This window comes from Nyctereutes procyonoides, unplaced genomic scaffold (genome assembly GCF_905146905.1).
Source record: "Nyctereutes procyonoides isolate TBG_1078 unplaced genomic scaffold, NYPRO_anot_genome, whole genome shotgun sequence".
Taxonomy (NCBI): domain Eukaryota; kingdom Metazoa; phylum Chordata; class Mammalia; order Carnivora; family Canidae; genus Nyctereutes; species Nyctereutes procyonoides.
The window spans coordinates 3,313,385-3,332,025 of NW_026575034.1; the positions used below are offsets into that span (position 1 = coordinate 3,313,385).

Below are 18,641 nucleotides of genomic sequence, written 5' to 3' on the forward strand. Positions count from 1 at the left end.
CCAGGCCCTAAAAAGGGAGTAAGACTCGCGTGTTTGAGGGACAGGAAAGAAATCAGTGTGCTCCAGAGGAGTGAGCCAGGGGGAGAAAGGTGAGAGAGGAGATCAAAGAAGTGGAGGGGGGAGTCCCTGTATGTGGAGGAGCATTCCGGGGGGTGCGGTGTCAGACACGGGGAGGGGCTTGGAATATTTGTGGGGTAATTTGGTCACCACACTGAGAGGAGGCACCCACTACTGGAGTGCAGGGGGCCCAAGCAGGGACAGTGGGGGTCTTGGGCATGTGAGACACATACGTACGAGGAGTAATTGTACCACTTCGTGCTCGGTGGTTGTTCAACGCCCTCGTGTTCAAAACCTCCTGCAGATAGAAGTCACGAAGCACTTTGCTCTCTGGTTATGTTAACCTTTGAAAGTAAGAAGCTGTGTACATGCACTAAAACGTAGGGTATTTGCCCCAAGACAAAGTGGAATAAAAACATTGTCTTGAGGTCAATTGAAAAATTTTCTGAGCAACCCTGTTCCAGCGGTGCTACTAATTGGTTTTCGGGAAAATGGTTCAGTTTTTACAGTAAACCAACTGCAAATATGTACCCGAGGAGATCTGAGACTGCCTTTATAATTATTAAGGTAACACAGGTACAGGAAATGCAAGGGTTTCGTTGAATTTAATTTATGACGTTTATTACCCTCTACGTATTTTAATTTTTACTACCCTAGTAAGGACTTCAGATTGCGTAAAGTACACACGGGGTGATTGGGGGTTGCCTTTTGCTGTGTCAGAATGGGCACTGCAGCACAAGGGTTAAGGGCATGGACTCTTGAGACGGTTGGGTGGCTCTGGGGTTGAGCATCTGCCTTGCTCAGGTCGTGACCCTGAGGTCCTGGGATTGAGTCCTGCATCCGGGTCCCCGCAGGGAGCCTGCTTCTCCCTCTGCCTGTGTTTCTGCCTCTCTCTCTGGGTCTCTCATGAATAAATAAATAAAATCCTAAGGAAAAAAAAAAAGAATCATGGACTCTTGACTCTGTTGGGCTGTACATGCTGGCACTGCCGCCCAGCAGCGGCAGGACTGGGAAAATCGCTGAACCTTGCTGTGCCCGATTTCCACGTCTGTGGGAGAGTGATCATAAATGTACCTGTCTCAAAGGATGTCCAGGAGGAGTAAATGAGGTGTTACATTCAAACACTTTTAACAGAACCTGGCCAATGGTGCGTGCCACGTAAGCGTTTTGTATTATTACTTATTATTGTTGTTGTTCCTGTTGTTACTGTCCCCAAATTTATACCACTCAAGCCCTTTGCAGAAGCTCTTTGTTCATCCTCCATTCCGTTACCCAACCATAGATACTCTTCCCAGGGTCTTTAAAGCCCTAAGGACTGCAAGAGGTGGAGACTGTTTCCCTACTCCTTGAATCTGTGAGGGCCTTGCGACTTGCTCTGACCCATAGGATGTGGCTTTGACCAAGAGAAGTGATGTGTGAATTTGGAGCCCAGGCCTCGTGAGGTTATATGGCTTCTGCTCTCGCCCCCTTGCAATGCCGTCCTGGTACTGCTGGCGAGAAGCTGGGCTAGGCGGGCTGGCTTCGGGGGATGAGCGGACACGCAGAGGACGACAGAGGCACCCCAGCCAGCACCCAACGCGACTAGCAGACCTGAGAGTGAGGCCACCTGGATCTTCTCACCCAGCTGACCTTTCGGGTGATGGCAACCCCCCGGGGGCCCTGGGGAAGCAAGTAGGGAGATAACCCAGCCAATCTGCAAAATCATGAAAAATATTAAATTCTTTTCAATGTTTATTTTAAATTTTGATTGCTTCTTTTAAATTGCAGCATAGTTGATCAAATCCTTTGTTTTTAAGCCAGTGGGTCTTGGGGTGAGTATTATGCAGCAATTGCCAATTGACTTAAATGCTTTGATATACAGTGGGATTTCCAGAGCCAGATGCGCCACCTGTGCAACTGTACTACTATCCTGCCCCTTGTCGAAGCAGGAGGGCTTGTCCTCACCCTCATGTGACAGATTAGGCTCAGCTCAATTGCAGTGTCATATGGTTTCATTATCTCCATTTGGACGGTTTGTCATTAGCCTCATCCTGCTGTCTCCACTCCAGTTAACGTTGTTTCCTTCTTTATCTTATCACAGGCTGATAAACCCAGTCTGTTATTATTCGCCCTCAGCACTAGCCTATAGGCTGGTGTGTGCCTGCCTTCTCATTTTTCTTGGACTTCTTAAACTAAATGACTTCTGAATTACTTACTTCTCTTTAACCCAAACTTTTTCATTATAGTAATGCACAAGCCACTACTTTTTTTTTTTTAAGATTTTATTTATTTATTCATGAGACACAGAGAGAGAGGCAGAGACCCAGGCAGAGGGAGAAGCGGGCTCCTGCAGGGGAGCCCGATACGTGATTCGATCCCAGGACCGCGGGGTCACGCATCAACACGAAGGCAGACACTCAACTGCTGAGCCATCCAGGCGTCCCCCAAGCTACTACTTTTTTAATGTCATCTTTCAGAGTGGTGCCTAAGCATTACAGGTGACATAATGTGGGGGGTTAAGTTTCTTTCTTTTTAATTTGCCTTTCCATTACATTGGTGGTGTTGTAGTAATTATAGTTAAGGTTTCAGAAATTAGATATATAGGTATAGGATATCATTATTAAATATTATTTTGGCATAGTAAGTGACGTCACAAAATGATTGCTTTATGATGGATATCCAGGGTCTGAGAGGGTTTGAAGCAATGCTATGAAGCCTTGAAGGTCTTTGTAAGTGTTGACCTTTACTCTCCATGAGATGGGTCATGGCAGCGTTTGAGCAGAGGAGTGGCACGATGTGATCTGCATTTTTTGAGTGTTGCTGTAGCTTGATGTTGGGAATGAGTCTAGGATTTTGATTGCTGAAGCAAGGGTCTGGTTCAGAGGCGGTTCCTATAGCCCAAGCAAGAGCTGATGGTATTCCAGTGGCAAGAGAAGAGATGATGCAAGTGGCTATATTTGAGAGTGGGACATAGGCACCAGGATTCTTGTAGGAGGTGGACGTGGGGGGTGAGAGAAAGAGAGGGGTTAAGACTGGTTCCATGTTGAGTTCAAACCAACATGAGAAGTGAACTTACTATCTACTAAGATGGAAAAGAATGTGGCTCTATAAGGCCTGAGGTCTTCAAAATAATCAAATACAATGATGGGAAGTGTTACCTTTGCCATTTTCAAAAGCAGGCATCAAGCATGCATCTCTTTGCTTGAATTTCCATTTTTATTATCGGCTGTAGTGATAGATAAATACACATCAAAGAGGACCATTGAGTGAAGGAGGGAGTAATTGAAAGAATGGGTAAATGCCGTCTTTCAGATGTAGAATTTCGCAGTTGCAATTGTCTCTCTTGTTTCAAGGATGAGAAACCAGAGGCTTAGGTCCCTGTGAGATTGTGGCAAAGCTCAAACTAGAATTTAAGGAGTCTTCCTTCTGATCCACTTCTTCTTTTTTTTTTTCTTCACATATTATTTTCTCAATATTGCCTCTCCAGCTGGACTGAATTGGCTGACATCAGGGGAACTAAACCGAGAGGCTAAAACCCTTGACTTTGTGCAGGTTCCTATAGCAGTTTCCTCACTGTCTTGCCATTTTTCATAATTTCCCTTTTGTCCCAAACTTCAGGTGCCACCCAGTCCCAAAGCTAATACCACATATTTGGGGGCTTTGGGGTTACAGCATTTCTCCACTCCTACTACCAATTTTCATATTACTTATGTATTGCTGTGTAACACATCACTCCAAAAAAAATTTCTTAAACAGCAATTTTATTTGCTCACAATTCTATGGGCCAGCAATTTGGTCTGGGCTGAGAAGGGTTCAGTAAAATAGCAAGGTTCTCCTCCTGGTCTCACTGGGGCCTTGAATGTGCCTGCCATCAGCGCTTGCATTAGCTAGCGGCTCACTGGTCTGGGGGAACTCAGACAAGACAGCTTGTCTATGTCACACTTAGTCTTGTCCTCCATTGGCTACCTTGAGTTCTATGTTTTGGGACAAAAAGTTCCCATCAGCAGAACCTATCTTTTTTACATGAGCATTTTTAGTCACCACTTGGATTATATTTGCTTTAAGTTATGTTCCCCCAGAAGCATTAAAAAATAAACAAACAAAAAAAAAAACCCTAAGACAAGGATTTGAATGCAAGTCATACTGGAGGAAGTGATTTCATTGAATATTGGTGGCGATGAAAATATGGAAGAAAATGAAGCCAATAAAAGGTGTGTTTTTGAGCAGGTTACCCCTGTGAGCACTTGAGGTTCCATCTCACTGGGGACCTGTGGAAGACCTCCAGATCCTGTCTCAGGGTCGTCCCTCCTGGTGGGCAAAGAAGCCTGAATATTTGTGTCTAACTCCTTCTGTCCCTGGCTTTCAGCCAATGATAACAGCCCCGGGCGCTGCCAGCCTGCCCTGTGCAAGGGCTGAGATGAAGCCCTGAAGCAAAGGATCACAGGTGCATTGGGAGGCCATCAGCATGTCCTGGAATACTGAGTGCCACCCACTTGACGGCTACGGTCCCCAAGATCCCAGCGTGTCCTCGTCCCTGGACTTGGCGTTATCATGTACTATGCCATGGAGCCTTATGAGCAACAGGTTTAGAAAAGAAAGCCATTGTTTAGGGCAATAAATGAATCTTCCCAAAGACGTATGATTGGAACCTAAGTTGTCCTCACCACAGAAGTTCTGCATGGTTTTCTGTCCTATGACATCTGAGACTTGCCTCCTCACTGACTTCCTTACCTCGTTAAGATCATTTCCTTTATACCTGGTGTCCTCCGTCATTCGGCCACTGGCCTGTGTCCTGACTCACAGGTACTGAATCTACCGTCTGAAAGAAAGAGGGTCTGTGGACAGGAATGATATGTGCTTGGGGTAAGGGTTGAGCAGGTGTAGTAGTGTGAAACTGAGTAACCCTTCTGCTAAGAGAGTCCCTTCTAGGGTTTCAGAGAAGGCCCCGTTGTACACCATGACACAGCACTTCTGTGTCATTTCTAGGAATAGGACAAATCTGGTAGTTAACTACTAATTTAATCAAAATGATTTTTTTTCTTCAATGCAAGTAAGACAGGACCACTACCAATCAGAAACTCCTGCCAAGAAATTGAAACCTCAAGTCATACTTTTACCACTTATTTTGTTCACCTAATACATATTTATTATGATAAATAATAATAATAATAATAACAGCAACAAATACCAATGTTGTCTAGAATCTTTACTCAGGAAAACCCTTCTTGACCTCTAACTGTAAACCAGATCCAGCTGTTCAGTGTGTTCACAGTTCCTAGTAGCTCTTCCTCTAGCACACAGCATACCTGAAACTTTATTTTTATTAGAATAAATTTGTTAATGGTCACTTTGTCTAATCCATAAAATTCCCTAAGGCACAGAGTATATCATATTTGGTATTACTGTATGTCAGAATGCAGTATGGAAGTCAGCTAATAATTATTTATTGAATGAATGAAGATATAAAAGATGACAAAAATGAATCCTTAGAGCACTGTTTACATGTATCAGGGAAGGTAAGTGTGGTGGGCTGAAAAATGTATCCCTTTCTTTGAAAAAAAAAAAAGTCAATATTCTAATCCCTGAACCTATGACTATTACCTTACCTGATTAAAAAAAAAAAAAAAGCCTTTGCAAATGTAATTAAATTAAGGATCTTAAAAGAGGAGATTATCCTGGATCTCCCCAGGTAGGCCCTAGGTACCGTCACATGTACCTTTCTAAGACTGAGGCAGAGGAAGACTTGACAGCCAGGAGAAGAAGCGATGTGACCACAGAGGCAGGAATTGAAGTGATGGAACCAGAGGCTAAGGAATAAAAATTATTTTAACATTAAGTGATCTCAGGTTCTTTCCTAAAGCCTCCAACCTGCCAGTACCTTGATTTTGGCCCAGTGAAATCGATTTCATACTTCTGGTCTTCAGAACCTCCAGAGAACTTCTGTTACTTTAAGCTGCATCAAAATCGTGGCAATTTGTTACAGTCGCTTTAGGAAACAGATACCGTATGATTTATGGATCCAACGTCAATCCACAAGACAGTAGAGTAGGTGGTCAAGTGATGCCATATAGAAAAAAAGTTGATCATAATTGCTGTTGGAGCTCAGAGGAGAAAGTATGCATAGGGGTGGGAATGGCAGCTGGGCCAGCCTCCTTAAAAGATGACTAAGAATTGGTGAATCTGGGGGGAAGATTCTCTCCCATCGAAGGGTCTGTGCAAATGAAGGAAGAGCCTGAGAAGTGCAAAGCATGTTGACTGAGCCACACACAATGATTTGATGTGGAGAATAAATAACGGGAGGCTTAGTGGTGTGATTTAAGATAAGAAGGGTATAGATCAGAGGGTGGAGAGTATCAAGTGTGGGATGCGCACCTTGTTTGTCAATGATGGAGAATCATTGAAGATTTTAAGTAAAAAGGCAACATGTGATGGCTGGGTGGCTCAGTGGTTGAGCATCTGCTCAGGGCGTGATCCCGGGGTCCTGGGATCCAGTCTCTCATCGGGCTCCCCTCAAGGAGCCTGACTCTCCCTCTGCCTATGTCTCTGCCTTGCTCTGTGTCTCTCATGAATAAATAAATAGAATCTTAAAGAAAAAATAAAAAGCAACATGGGTAGAGCCTTGCTCTAGGAGAACCAACATGGTAGATGTATGGTTGATGGAATGGATGGGCAAGGATCGGAATTAGAGAGATCAGCTGGGAGCTACTGAAGTGACCTGGGAAAGAGGGAATACAGGGTGGGCTAAATTTGGGGCCATGGGATATAAAAGGAAACAGTGGCTTCAGTATAGTCAGTAGGATGACCCCTGGGTCGAAAGTGAGAGGGTCTGGGTTTTTATTCAAGCAATAGAAGTTTAAAAAGAAAAAGCCAGTTGTCTTTTCTCTCATGAGAAGCTTAAGCCAGAATGGAGCTTTCATAGAGCTCTGGCATTTCTTTGACCTCAAACAATCTGTAGTTTTCCTCTTCTCTCAAGTAAAGCCATATTACAAACCCAAAGCACTAAACACAGGGAAATCCAAGAAAATAAAGCACCTTCTTAGCAGCTCTGATGCTGACTCTTTGCTTGTCCTTCTCTCTGTTTCTAGTACTTACAGCTACGATTCAATAAGCCAGTACGCTACGCGGCCACTGTCATCTACATCGTGCAGACGGTAAGGGGAAGGGCCGCAGGGGGTGGACTGTGTGCGGTGACAACACACAGGTTTGTTTACTCCAGGGGGGCAGAGACCAAACGCCAAGAAGCAGCTCCTTTCCTCACGGGTAGGACTTCTGAGACGGGTGACCACTGGCAGGGGTCCACATGGTACGGACCCCGTATATTCATCTGGATGATAAATAACAGACAAATGTCTACTATAAACCACAAAGGAAAATGTAGCCTTAAAAACTCATTAGAAACTTTTATTTCCCTCGTACAAGTTGCTTTGGATATGAAATGGTCCACTCACTAGCTTTTCACTAGTTAACTGCATTGAACCAGAAATGCCCATTTTGCCGAAAATCATTTATTTATTTATTTGTTTGTTTGTTTGTTTATTTATTTATTTTTTATTTATTTATTTTTGCCCCAAATCATTTTAAGACAATACTCCCATTCTCCCCTTTTGGACTTCTCTCCTGCTTCCTAGGCTCTGGGCGCCTCCAGGCCGTCCTCCAAGTTGGTATATATACTTCCTAGAACTCACACAGTACTTCCTGCTGGAAAATTACCTTCTTGCCATTTTTAACCAAAACACTCCCTCACCGATTGAAGGATTTAGTAGAGGGGAAAAGAAGGCACTGCTCCCTGACCTTCTCAGACACTTTTGCCTTTTAAAACCCTTGCCTGAATCTCTAAATGGTGAAATCCCATTTAAAATAAAATGGGACTGTTCCCACTTCCTTCAGTGTAGTGGCTGCAACTGGGGGAGTCCAACCATTAAGTAGATCACTTGTGTTGTCAGTTTTCCCTGTGCTGTCCTCTCCCCTATTTCCGTAGGCCACTAAAAGGAGGTTGAGTCATGGTGGCATAAGCGTGGGGGCGGAGGTGGGTAGAGAAAAGTTGGATCAAAACCTTACCTTGAAGCCTATTTTTGTGTCCTCCAAAAATATGCCGTATCTAGCCATAAAATCTCAAAATTCACAGCAATCTTAGAAGTCCAGTGCTCTTCCTCCATCAGATCTTATTATCCCCTTTGCATGCTAATGATGGCGATCATATGATTTCAAGATGAGAGCGGTTGCCAATGAGATGTGTAGTGACCACGTTGAGGGAAACACCTCTTGAAGGATATAAGGACCATTGGAGGCAGCTTCCCCTTCCATGTCACTCCTCACACTGTTCACCTGACTCTTGTTCACCCTACAGATTCTCTACACAGGAGTGGTGGTGTATGCCCCCGCCCTGGCGCTCAATCAAGGTGAGTTACTGATACTCCCCTGGGTACTTTCCATCTTTTGTCTGTTTACATTCTCATCTTGAGAAACATCCGTCTTGTCAGGGAGACATTCTTGTGCTTAGGGGGCTCTAATTACTATAGTCATCACCATCTAGAGCTCCAATAATCCCTGGAAAGAGCACTGGGTGTTACATGCAACTGATGAATCGCTAAATCTACCCCCAAAACTAATAATACACTATGTGTTAACTAACTTGAATTTAAAGAAAATCTAAAAAAAAAAAAAAAAAGAAAGAAAAAGAAAATAATGCAAATATTCGTTACTTGATTTTGCCCACATGGTTTCAAACACCAAGTTTGATTGTCATTTGTTGTGTTTTTTAATCGCTGAAATGATGGAGGTCTTGGTTATTGCATATGAACAACCACTAAGCACGTTTGTAGTATACGATCCCATCTCAGTGCTTTCATGTAGATAATCTGAATAGAAAAGTGAGGGATCCCTGGGTGACTCAGCGATTGAGTGTCTGCCTTCGGCCCACGGCATGATCCTGGAGACCCGGGATCAGGTCCCACAACAGGCCCCCTGCATGGAGCCTGCTTCTCCCTCTGCCTGTGTCTCTACTTTCTCTCTCTGTGCCTCTCATGAATAAATAAATAAAATCTTTAAAAAAAAATAAATAGAGGGGTGAAAGGTGCTCGTAGGAATCATTTTAAGATTTATACTTGGCCTTTTGGAGAGCCCTAAGAGCAAAAAGCTTTAAATGATTAAAAAAATTTTGTAAGGTACCTATAATATTAAAAGACTTCAATATTCAATTTAATCATGCTCTGGGCTTATACTGAGAAATACTTATTCATGGCTGATGTTTAGGTAGTTTCAAAGTACTCAGACTAATTTTGTTAAGAAAAAGCAAACAAACAGTTGGTACAAAGACGGGCAGCTACAGAATTTTTGGAGGAAAAATTTGGCTTTTAGCCATACCTAAAATTATGGACTGAGTTGAAATATAACAATGTAATAAAATAATCTTTATCAGAGGTGAATTTAATAAGAGAAAATTCTAATGCGATTTCCATTTGCCCACAAAAAAACGCTGACAAAAATACTGTGACTTTGTCTTCATAAACCTTGCTCTTCTACTTTCCTCGGAGAAACTTCTTTCAATATTTCTTCTTCTTTTCTAGTGACGGGGTTTGATCTCTGGGGCTCTGTGTTTGCCACAGGAATTGTTTGCACATTCTACTGTACCCTGGTATGTATCTATCCATTAAAAAGTATTTAATACCATGTTCTAATATGGGATAAGGGCAAATCTCCAACAACAGGGCATCTAATTACAGCAGAATTTGCTATTCCAAAATTAAATAGAAATATGCTGGCCTATCTGTCACAGTTTCCTGAGGAAAGTGCTGTCGTTTTATTTAAAATTCTTTTCAGTAGAATTGGGTTGGGCTCATTTGAGAAAGGCTTGGCAAAGAAAAAATTAATGGGAGAACTACCTCCTTGATCAGAAGATAAGTGACCCTACACGTAACAAGCACAAAACCAAAATGTGCTTTTTCACAGCAACTATGAACCGTATAGGTAGCATACATGTCACACCTAGTGATTGAGAAATTCAAAATGTGTGTACGAACGACCAAGGATGGTTGGTGTTCTGGGAACTTGAGGGTTCCACAGCGTGTTGTTCTTTCTTATTGATGGATAAGCTTGCGTTACATTAACATTTGGCTTACCATATGCTCCATTTTTAACCAGGCAATCTGGGTGGTATTGGCACTATATTTATATAACTGTTAAAATCAGTTTAGTTCAGAAGCGTTCGTTGAGCACCTATTATTGATCATGCCCTGTGATGGGAATCTTCATTCATCTGAATCTTTGGCACCCACATACAGAGGCTGTAAGTAACCAGGTAAAAGTGTGACAGTGGTTTTCAGAAAACTGGACTTTTTTCGTCCTCTATAGAGAAAAATAAAGTAATCCTATATTATCATAGAGCAGGCCATACATGTATTTTGGCACTGCGTGCAGATCAGATACTCTTTTAACATATATCATGAAATATATGACTTGGAAATGCCCTTAACTCTCCTTTCCATACACACAATTTCCACCATTTCTTTGCACTGCAGAGTTTTGTCTTTTTTTTTTTCATTCCATTCTCACTATCATTGTTCTATTCCAGACGCACATCTCTTACGTAGGTTAAGAATAAGCTTCTGCTCCTTAAATGTCTGGCCATATGTGACAGATTAGTTGCTCTGAGGCATCTACCCATACAAGGATGACTAGACGCATTGCCAGGGACACTGAAGACAGACTTCTTAGCAACAAATAATGGAAGGCAGAAACAGTGAGATAATATCTTCAAAGCATTGATGGAAAACAATTGTCAACCTATAATTGTGTATTCAGCAATACTGACTTTTCAGAACTGTCAAGAACCAGGATGATTTACCATCAATCTATCTTCCCCTGAGAAAAACCTGGAGGAAGTACTGCAGGAAGAAGGAAAATGATCCAGTTTTGGATAGAAGAAGTAATGATCAGAAAATAAAATAGTAAACCTTTAAGAAGTCCAGTCAAATGGTTTTTTTGGTGCTTGATGATAAAAAATAACAACTTGATATTACATATCAATAATATCTAATAACTTACATATCTAATGATATGTTATAATTTATACTATTGTAAAATATACTACTACTATTTTTATTATTAGATGTAATTTTGGGATTAAGAAAAGGAATAACCATCTTTTGGACAACAATTAGCATGTAAATTAGGAAGACAGTAATCAGACTCGATGATTTTTGTCTTCTTTGAATTGTTGGGGATTAACACATTCTTTAAATTTAGACTCTAACTTAAAATTTTATGGCAAAATCTCAAGAGGACTTGTTTAAATAAAATGGTCAAAGTGGAGAAAAGGAATTAAAACATGACGAAACAGGGATCCCTGGGTGGCGCAGCGGTTTGGCGCCTGCCTTTGGCCCAGGGCGCGATCCTGGAGACCCGGGATCGAATCCCACGTTGGGCTCCTGGTGCATGGAGCCTGCTTCTCCCTCTGCCTATGTCTCTGCCTCTCTCTCTCTCTGTGACTATCATTAATAAATTAAAAAAAAAAATAAAAAAAATAAAACATGATGAAACAAAACCTCAAGTGATTTAAGCAAGAGAAGAGGAAAAAAGCATAGAGAAAGCACAAATAGAGACCAAAAAGTAAGATGTCAGAAACATGTCTGCGTATTTTAATGATCACAACAAGCTAAACTGAACTAAACTTACTAACTCTTAATTGGTTTCAGTGCTTCCCCCCCAACCCCCCCCATGTCTCTGGAAGATTAATCTTAATCATCACCCGTTTCTTTATGCCACTTAACTGACCCAATTCTCTTCTCACTTCCCATTGTTCACAAGATAAAGTATAAGCCTCTTAGTGTTGGAAATCGTTTATGATGTGCGTCAGTCCACCCAGCTAATCCCTCACCACACCTCTGTCCCATCTCTCCTCTCTCTAGCCAAGTTGCAGGCTTCCGGATCTCATTATGCTGGTGGCTCACTGGTCTACCACTTGCTGCTCAGGTGGCAGGCTCCTTATGGTCCTGCGGATGCATAGCAGAGCTAAGACAAGCAGCGGGAGAGATTAAAATAATAAGTGATTCCTGCCATTCAGGGACTTGCAATCTAGTGAAGTAAACATTAGATTTCACACAAACAAACTGATTACATATATCAGTGACCCCGCACGATCAGGGTTATAGGTCAGTGGTGTGTGTGTGTGTGTGTGTGTGAGTCTCACTGTATGAAGGAGTTATGGAGTCAGAGAAATTTTCATGGTGGCTATAATCTGTCTTTTGATGTACATTTGATAAGGTGGTTTGTCCTCATGCCTCAGGGCTAGCTGAAGATTCAGGTTCATGCATATTTTTTGCATAACCAATAGCAAGTAGCCTCTGAAAACCGAGGTCTTGGACACTTGATGTTCATATCACTAAAATCTGGTGTTGCAATTTGGGTTTAGAAGGCTTAGTATCTTTAGAGAACATCACGATACCGCTATTTGAGGGGGTAGGAGGAAAATATTGATTATTCCTCAAATCAGGACGAGAACACAACATACAAATACAATGCCTCTGGCAGGACTTTAATGTCTATTTATTAAATTGCACTTTAATTGCAAAAGAAATGATGGGACAACCCCAATATCTTCTTTCTTCTCAAGGTAAAGATGAAGCCTGTCATCTTTTCAGAGAAGTTCTTGACACTCTGGAGGAGTAACTGGGGATGATAATTCTATTTTTCAATGTTAAAAATACCACATCCTTCCATTCTCATTGTGCTTATTCATTTTCAAAGCACTTCTTTTTTAAAAATATCATTTTGTTTAATCTTTCCCGATTTGCTCATTCCTCCTTCACTGTGGTCCTGGGGGATTCTCTACCTGGATTACTCCGGCAGCTTCTTTCTCCCCCTCCTTTCCTCTTGCCCACGTGTTTCTCAACTAGAATTGTACACTAGAATCCCTGTGGGAGCTTTGAGAAAACATTTAGGACTAGGTCCCAACCCAGACCTCAATTTATTCAGAATCCTTGGAGTTGGCGCTAGGATATCGGTTTTTGTTAGTTTGCTTGTTTTCAAATTCTGCAAGTGATTCTCAAGAGGATCCAATTTTGATAACCAGCATGCTCACCTCTTGCTCATCACTCTGTGTTGAGTTCTGATGTGAGATTTACCCTCTAGAAAGTCTGCTTTGCTCATCTCACTATTTGACCATTTCTCCATGAATGTCTAGAATCTGTGTTTTTCTAGTTCTTTTCTTCTTTCTCATCTTTCTACCATTTCACTTCCCCCAAATTTATTTATTGTCACTAAATTTACAAAAAACAAAAAAAAATGCTCATGTTGCATAAGCCAGACCTAGGTGATCATCCTCAATTCCCCTCCTTCCTCATCATATGTATTCAATTATTCACAAGTTGTGTTGATTGGACCTCCCAATTGTTTTCCAAATCCATCCACTTCTTTCTATCTCTGCCTTGCTTCAAACCTCTGCCATCTTGGGCACGGACTACTGAAATCACATCTGGGTGTATCTCTTCACTCCTTCTTTTCCATGGTCCCGCAATCTGCTATCTACACAACCACCCCTGAAACCACTATGAAGCAAACAAATAAAATCTCTCATCATGTAAATCTCTTTAATGCTGTCTCATTACTCTTGAGAAATCATTTAAGTAGCCTTGTCCAAATCTGTGTTCTGGCCTGTAGCAGGTTCAGCAACCTCCCCTTGGGCATTCTGTATATGCTTCAATCTATATATTCTAGTATTATTTCATTTCTCCAGGGAGCCATACATCTCCATCCTTCACACATGTGGTTTCCTTCTCTTGTCCTCTGTCCCTGGTAAATTCCTACCCATTCTTTACAATGTAGTGAAAGAAAAGAAAGAAAGAAAGGAGAAAGGAGAGAAAGAAAGAAAAAGAAAGAAAGAAAGAAAGGAAGGAAGGAAGGAAGGAAGGAAGGAAGAAAGAAAGAAAGAAAGAAAGAAAGAAAGAAAGAAAGAAAGAAAAAAAAGATGGAAGGTAGCAAGGAAGGGAAGAAAGAAAGAAAGATTGTACCAGCAGAGAGGTTGTAAAAAAGAATTGGAAGACTTGAAGCCTTCCTTTTTAAGAACTCACATCCATTCTCTCCATTTCAGGGAGGATTAAAAGCAGTGGTGTGGACAGATGCATTTCAGATGGTTGTCATGATTGTGGGATTCTTAACGGTTCTCATTCAAGGATCAGCTCATGCTGGTGGATTACCCAATGTAATAGAACAATCAAGAAATGGATCCCGACTAAATATATTTGAGTAGGTGCAATACTACTTTCCCATGTTTTATAAAGATTTAGCTGTATGACCTCCGTAACTAAAGCAATATTTGGGCATCAAAGGAGCATGTTTGTTCACTCACTTCTCTCTGGCTCGTAGCTTTGATGTAGATCCTCTCAGACGGCACACTATTTGGACAATCTCAGTGGGAGGAACGTTTACGTGGCTTGGGATCTATGGTGTTAATCAGTCGACCATACAGCGATGCATCTCTTGCAAAACAGAAAAACATGCAAAACTGTAAGTTATAAATGAACATTTCAGTTTTCTTTGTCCTTATTGGGTATTTATTATACGCTTCTGTGTGTATGTGTGTGTGTGTGTGTGAGAGAGAGAGAGAGAGAGAGAGAGAAATGGAAAGTTTGCTTTAACCCTCTCAACAGTTTTTTGAGGCCGGCATGACTACTCCCATCTCAACAAAGAAGTGGATTGGAGCTCACGTCTGCCTCCCTTTGCTCTCCATCATTTACTGCCTCCATTTGTTGAGAACTTGTAGGCTAAATTAGGTGGCCGTGGGTGACGATGCAGAGGTAAATAGCATAGATTGTCTACTCACAGCTTCTGGGAGGAGATGGCCCTTATGATTTGCTTGATGCAGCCTGTGGTCTCTTGAGTTACTATTTTTCTTTTGATGGATATATCCTTAAGTTTTCCAAGGAGAGGTTTAAAAGAAGTCATAATGGGCTTTCCCCAGGGCAACTCTCGCCAAGCTAGCAGCCCCTAGTATTGCCAGGACTGCTTGCCCCGAGGGACTCCAGCAGGCACAGCTCGGGGAGCCTTTTCCAAGCCCTGCAAGGCATCGCATGCTCTAGACTGGGGGTTGCAGGAAGTCATGTATTATTCTGCACGACTGGCAGAAATAAGCTAGCACTGCATCTGAAATGGACATTTTATCCTCATTGTTACTGTCCAGATTTCCAGCATCCCCGGATTTGTCAGGATGTCCTCAACTTTTCTTAGAGTGAGACACAGTCACTGTGAATATTTTCACAGCTGACTTTAAAATACTTTCAATGCATAGTTTTTTATTTAGAATGGATAGAAGATAACATTGCTGCGACACGGCTCACCCTTCTGTGGCTTGGATTCCAAAAGAGAATTTATTACTTATCTATTCCACACGCTCTCAGAAGGAAGCACTGAATGTGTTATCTAGTATTCCATTAATTTGCTGGTAACATATTCATATCCTATTAGAATAAACAATGTTAGCAAACCCTCCACACAAGATTATCACTTTATCAAATAGGAAACAGAAATCAGTCAAAATGGTCAGTCCAGGTGAAGTGCACACAGCTGGAAGGAAGGGCGCGGCGGGGATGTGTCATTTGTCACACAACTGAAGCCTCAAGGTCATTACGGGGGCAGCTGGGGGCCACTTGGAGCCGGCTGCCAATCTGCTCTCATATAGGAGGCTCTGCAGAATGTTGATTAAATGCTCTGCTTCTGTTCAATTATCTGAGAGCCTGGTGTCATTAAGACATTCCATTAGAGTTTAGGAAAAGCTCTGCTACTTGGGAAAAATACACCCTGAAACATATGTAGGTGAAAACAGATCCATAGTGTTTGTACTGACCATGCGTCCATGGGGTGAAACCACGAGTGGGCTCATTATATATGCACATCATTCATGGCCAGGAATGCCGAGGACGCACTGGAGACAATTTGGTTGATCTTTTTTTTTTTTTTTAATTTTTATTTATTTTATGATAGTCACAGAGAGAGAGAGAAAGAGGCAGAGACATAGGCAGAGGGAGAAGCAGGCTCCATGCACCAGGAGCCCGACGTGGGATTCGATCCGGGGTCTCCAGAATCGCGCCCTGGGCCAAAGGCAGGCGCCAAACCGCTGCGCCACCCAGGGATCCCCAATTTGGTTGATCTTAAGCCTGATCCGTCTTCCTCATATCTAGAAATAATATCACCCACCATGTCATCTTAGATGTGCTCCCTGGAAGCTGACTTCACCTCCTCTTGTTTCTAGACCCCAATTTCTTTTTCTTTTCTTTTTTTTTTTTTAAAGATTTTATTTATTTGTTCATGAAATATATAAAGAGAGAGAGAGAGAGAGAGGCAGAGACACAGGCAGAGGGAGAAGCAGGCTCCATGCAGGGAGCCCGACGTGGGACTCGATCCCGGGTCTCCAGGATCACGCCCAGGACTGAAGGCGACGCTAAACCACTGAGCCACCCGGGCTGCCCCCAATTACTTTTCAAGGTGGTTGACCGTACATGTTGCTTTGAGGGGAGTAGGTGCTGATGCAGAGTCTCAGGTCCCTTTCCACATCCACCCCATCTCCTGGCTAAGATGAGCGCACCCACACAAGTCACTTTTGTTCTGTTCCTGCTGCTTTTATCTTCCTCATTCACATCTAAAATCATTGTGTTCATTTATTTCATTTCAGTGATGATCTGCTTCCAATCCCGGAATTTAACCTCCATGAGGGAGGGTTCTCTGTTGCTCACTGCTATACCCCAGTACCTAAGAGAGCCTAGTACACAGAGATGTCTAATCCATATATTTTGAGTGAAACAATGAAGTGGCTTTAGTTAAAAGTAGGAGAATTATCTCTGTAAAGAATCAAAGTCCATTTCTAATGAAAAACAAAGTCACGACACAAGGTCTTTAACATTCAGTACGGTTTTACCCTTGGTTGACTTCCTTCGTTGACTGGTGAAGCTTAAAATTGTTCTGGATAATGTATGGATGTCCTCTGTATGGATATTTTTACAGAATGTAACTCATTCAGTCCCCGTACTAGCCCTATAATAGAAGGAAAGCAGGTGTGTTCACACTCTTTTTACAGATGACATAACTGCCTCAGGGTGTTATATGACTTGTCTAAGGGCAGGTGGTCGTTAAGGATAAAGTCTTCTGACCCGAGGTCCAATGTTCTTCAAAAAAAAATAAATGATACAAGGAGTATAATCACAGTGTACCATTCTACCATTCATTCATTCATTCATTCATTCAATTATTTATTACCAAAAGGGAAATAATTTCATGTCTGCTATGTGCCAGCACTATTCTATAGCACCGTGTTTGTTTGAGTGGGGGAAATTAATAATAAGCAAATTAACATATAATTTCAGATAATAAACATTGCTGGAATACCTTCAAGGAAGTGACTTCTAGGATAAGTCTCTTTTCTCATGTAAATAGTATCAAATAGAAACTTCCAAACGAGGTAATGATTTAACCAGATTAACTTCATATACAGGGGATCCCTGGGTGGTGCAGCGGTTTGGCGCCTGCCTTTGGCCCAGGGCGCGATCCTGGAGACCCGGGATCGAATCCCACGTCGGGCTCCCGGTGCATGGAGCCTGCTTCTCCCTCTGCCTGTGTCTCTGCCTCTCTCTCTCTCTCTGTGTGTGTGTGACTGTCATAAATAAATGAAAATTAAAAAAAAAACTTCATATACTCAAGGGTTTTTTGAGAGCTAGGCACACTCGTACAGGATGGGTTTTTGGAGGCTTTGAAATTAAGGTGTATCCTTACATTTATTCTTTTTTTTCTTTTTTTTTCTTTTTTCTTTTTCTTTTTCTTTTTTTAAATTTAATTTAATTTTATTTTTTTTCTTTATTTATTTATGATAGTCACAGAGAGAGAGAGAGAGAGGCAGAGACACAGGCAGAGGGAGAAGCAGGCTCCATCCACCGGGAGCCTGACGTGGGATTCGATCCCGGGTCTCCAGGATCGCGCCCTGGGCCAAAGGCAGGCGCCAAACCGCTGTGCCACCCAGGGATCCCTTTCTTTTTTTTTTTTAATAATAATAAATTTATTTTTTATTGGTGTTCAATTTGCCAACATACAGAATAACACCCAGTGCTCATCCCGTCAAGTACCCCCCTCAGTGCCCGTCACCCAGTCACCCCCTCCCCCCACCCTCCTCCCCTTCCACCACCCCTAGTTCATTTCCCAGAGTTAGAAGTTTTCCTGTATCCTTACATTTAAATGTGGATCTGTCTGATTCCCTTCAAACACTGACGTGATCCAAGAAAATCCCTAGTGTTGCTCTCCTGGCCCTTTGACATTCTCTCCAGAATGAGGCTGTTTATAAAAATCCAGCCTACTTTCAAATCTTCCTTGAAATTAAGAAAACTAGTGGGGCGTCTGGGTAGCATCGTCCGTTAAGCATCAGACTCTTGATTGCAGCTCAGGTCATGAGCTCAGGGTTGTGAGATCAAGCCCACACTGAGCTCCACATTGAACCTGCTTGGGATGCTCTTCCTTCCTCTGCCTTTTGCTCGCTTGTAGGCTCTCTAAGTAAATATATATATATATATATATATATATATATATATATATATATATTAAAAAGAAATCTAGTAATATTTTGACTTTCA

The 18,641-nt window shown here is 42.0% G+C and overlaps 1 protein-coding gene across 1 annotated transcript in view; it reads left to right on the forward strand.

Moving 5' to 3' along the window:
- SLC5A12 (solute carrier family 5 member 12) overlaps positions 1-18,641 on the forward strand; it is a 46,858-nt gene that overhangs the window by 2,976 nt on the left and 25,241 nt on the right. Inside the window, exons 2-6 of the mRNA XM_055317540.1 lie at positions 7,122-7,187; positions 8,384-8,435; positions 9,603-9,670; positions 14,123-14,277; positions 14,398-14,538. Of these exons, the coding sequence (XP_055173515.1) occupies positions 7,122-7,187; positions 8,384-8,435; positions 9,603-9,670; positions 14,123-14,277; positions 14,398-14,538 (482 nt within the window). The remainder of the gene's footprint in view (positions 1-7,121; positions 7,188-8,383; positions 8,436-9,602; positions 9,671-14,122; positions 14,278-14,397; positions 14,539-18,641) is intronic.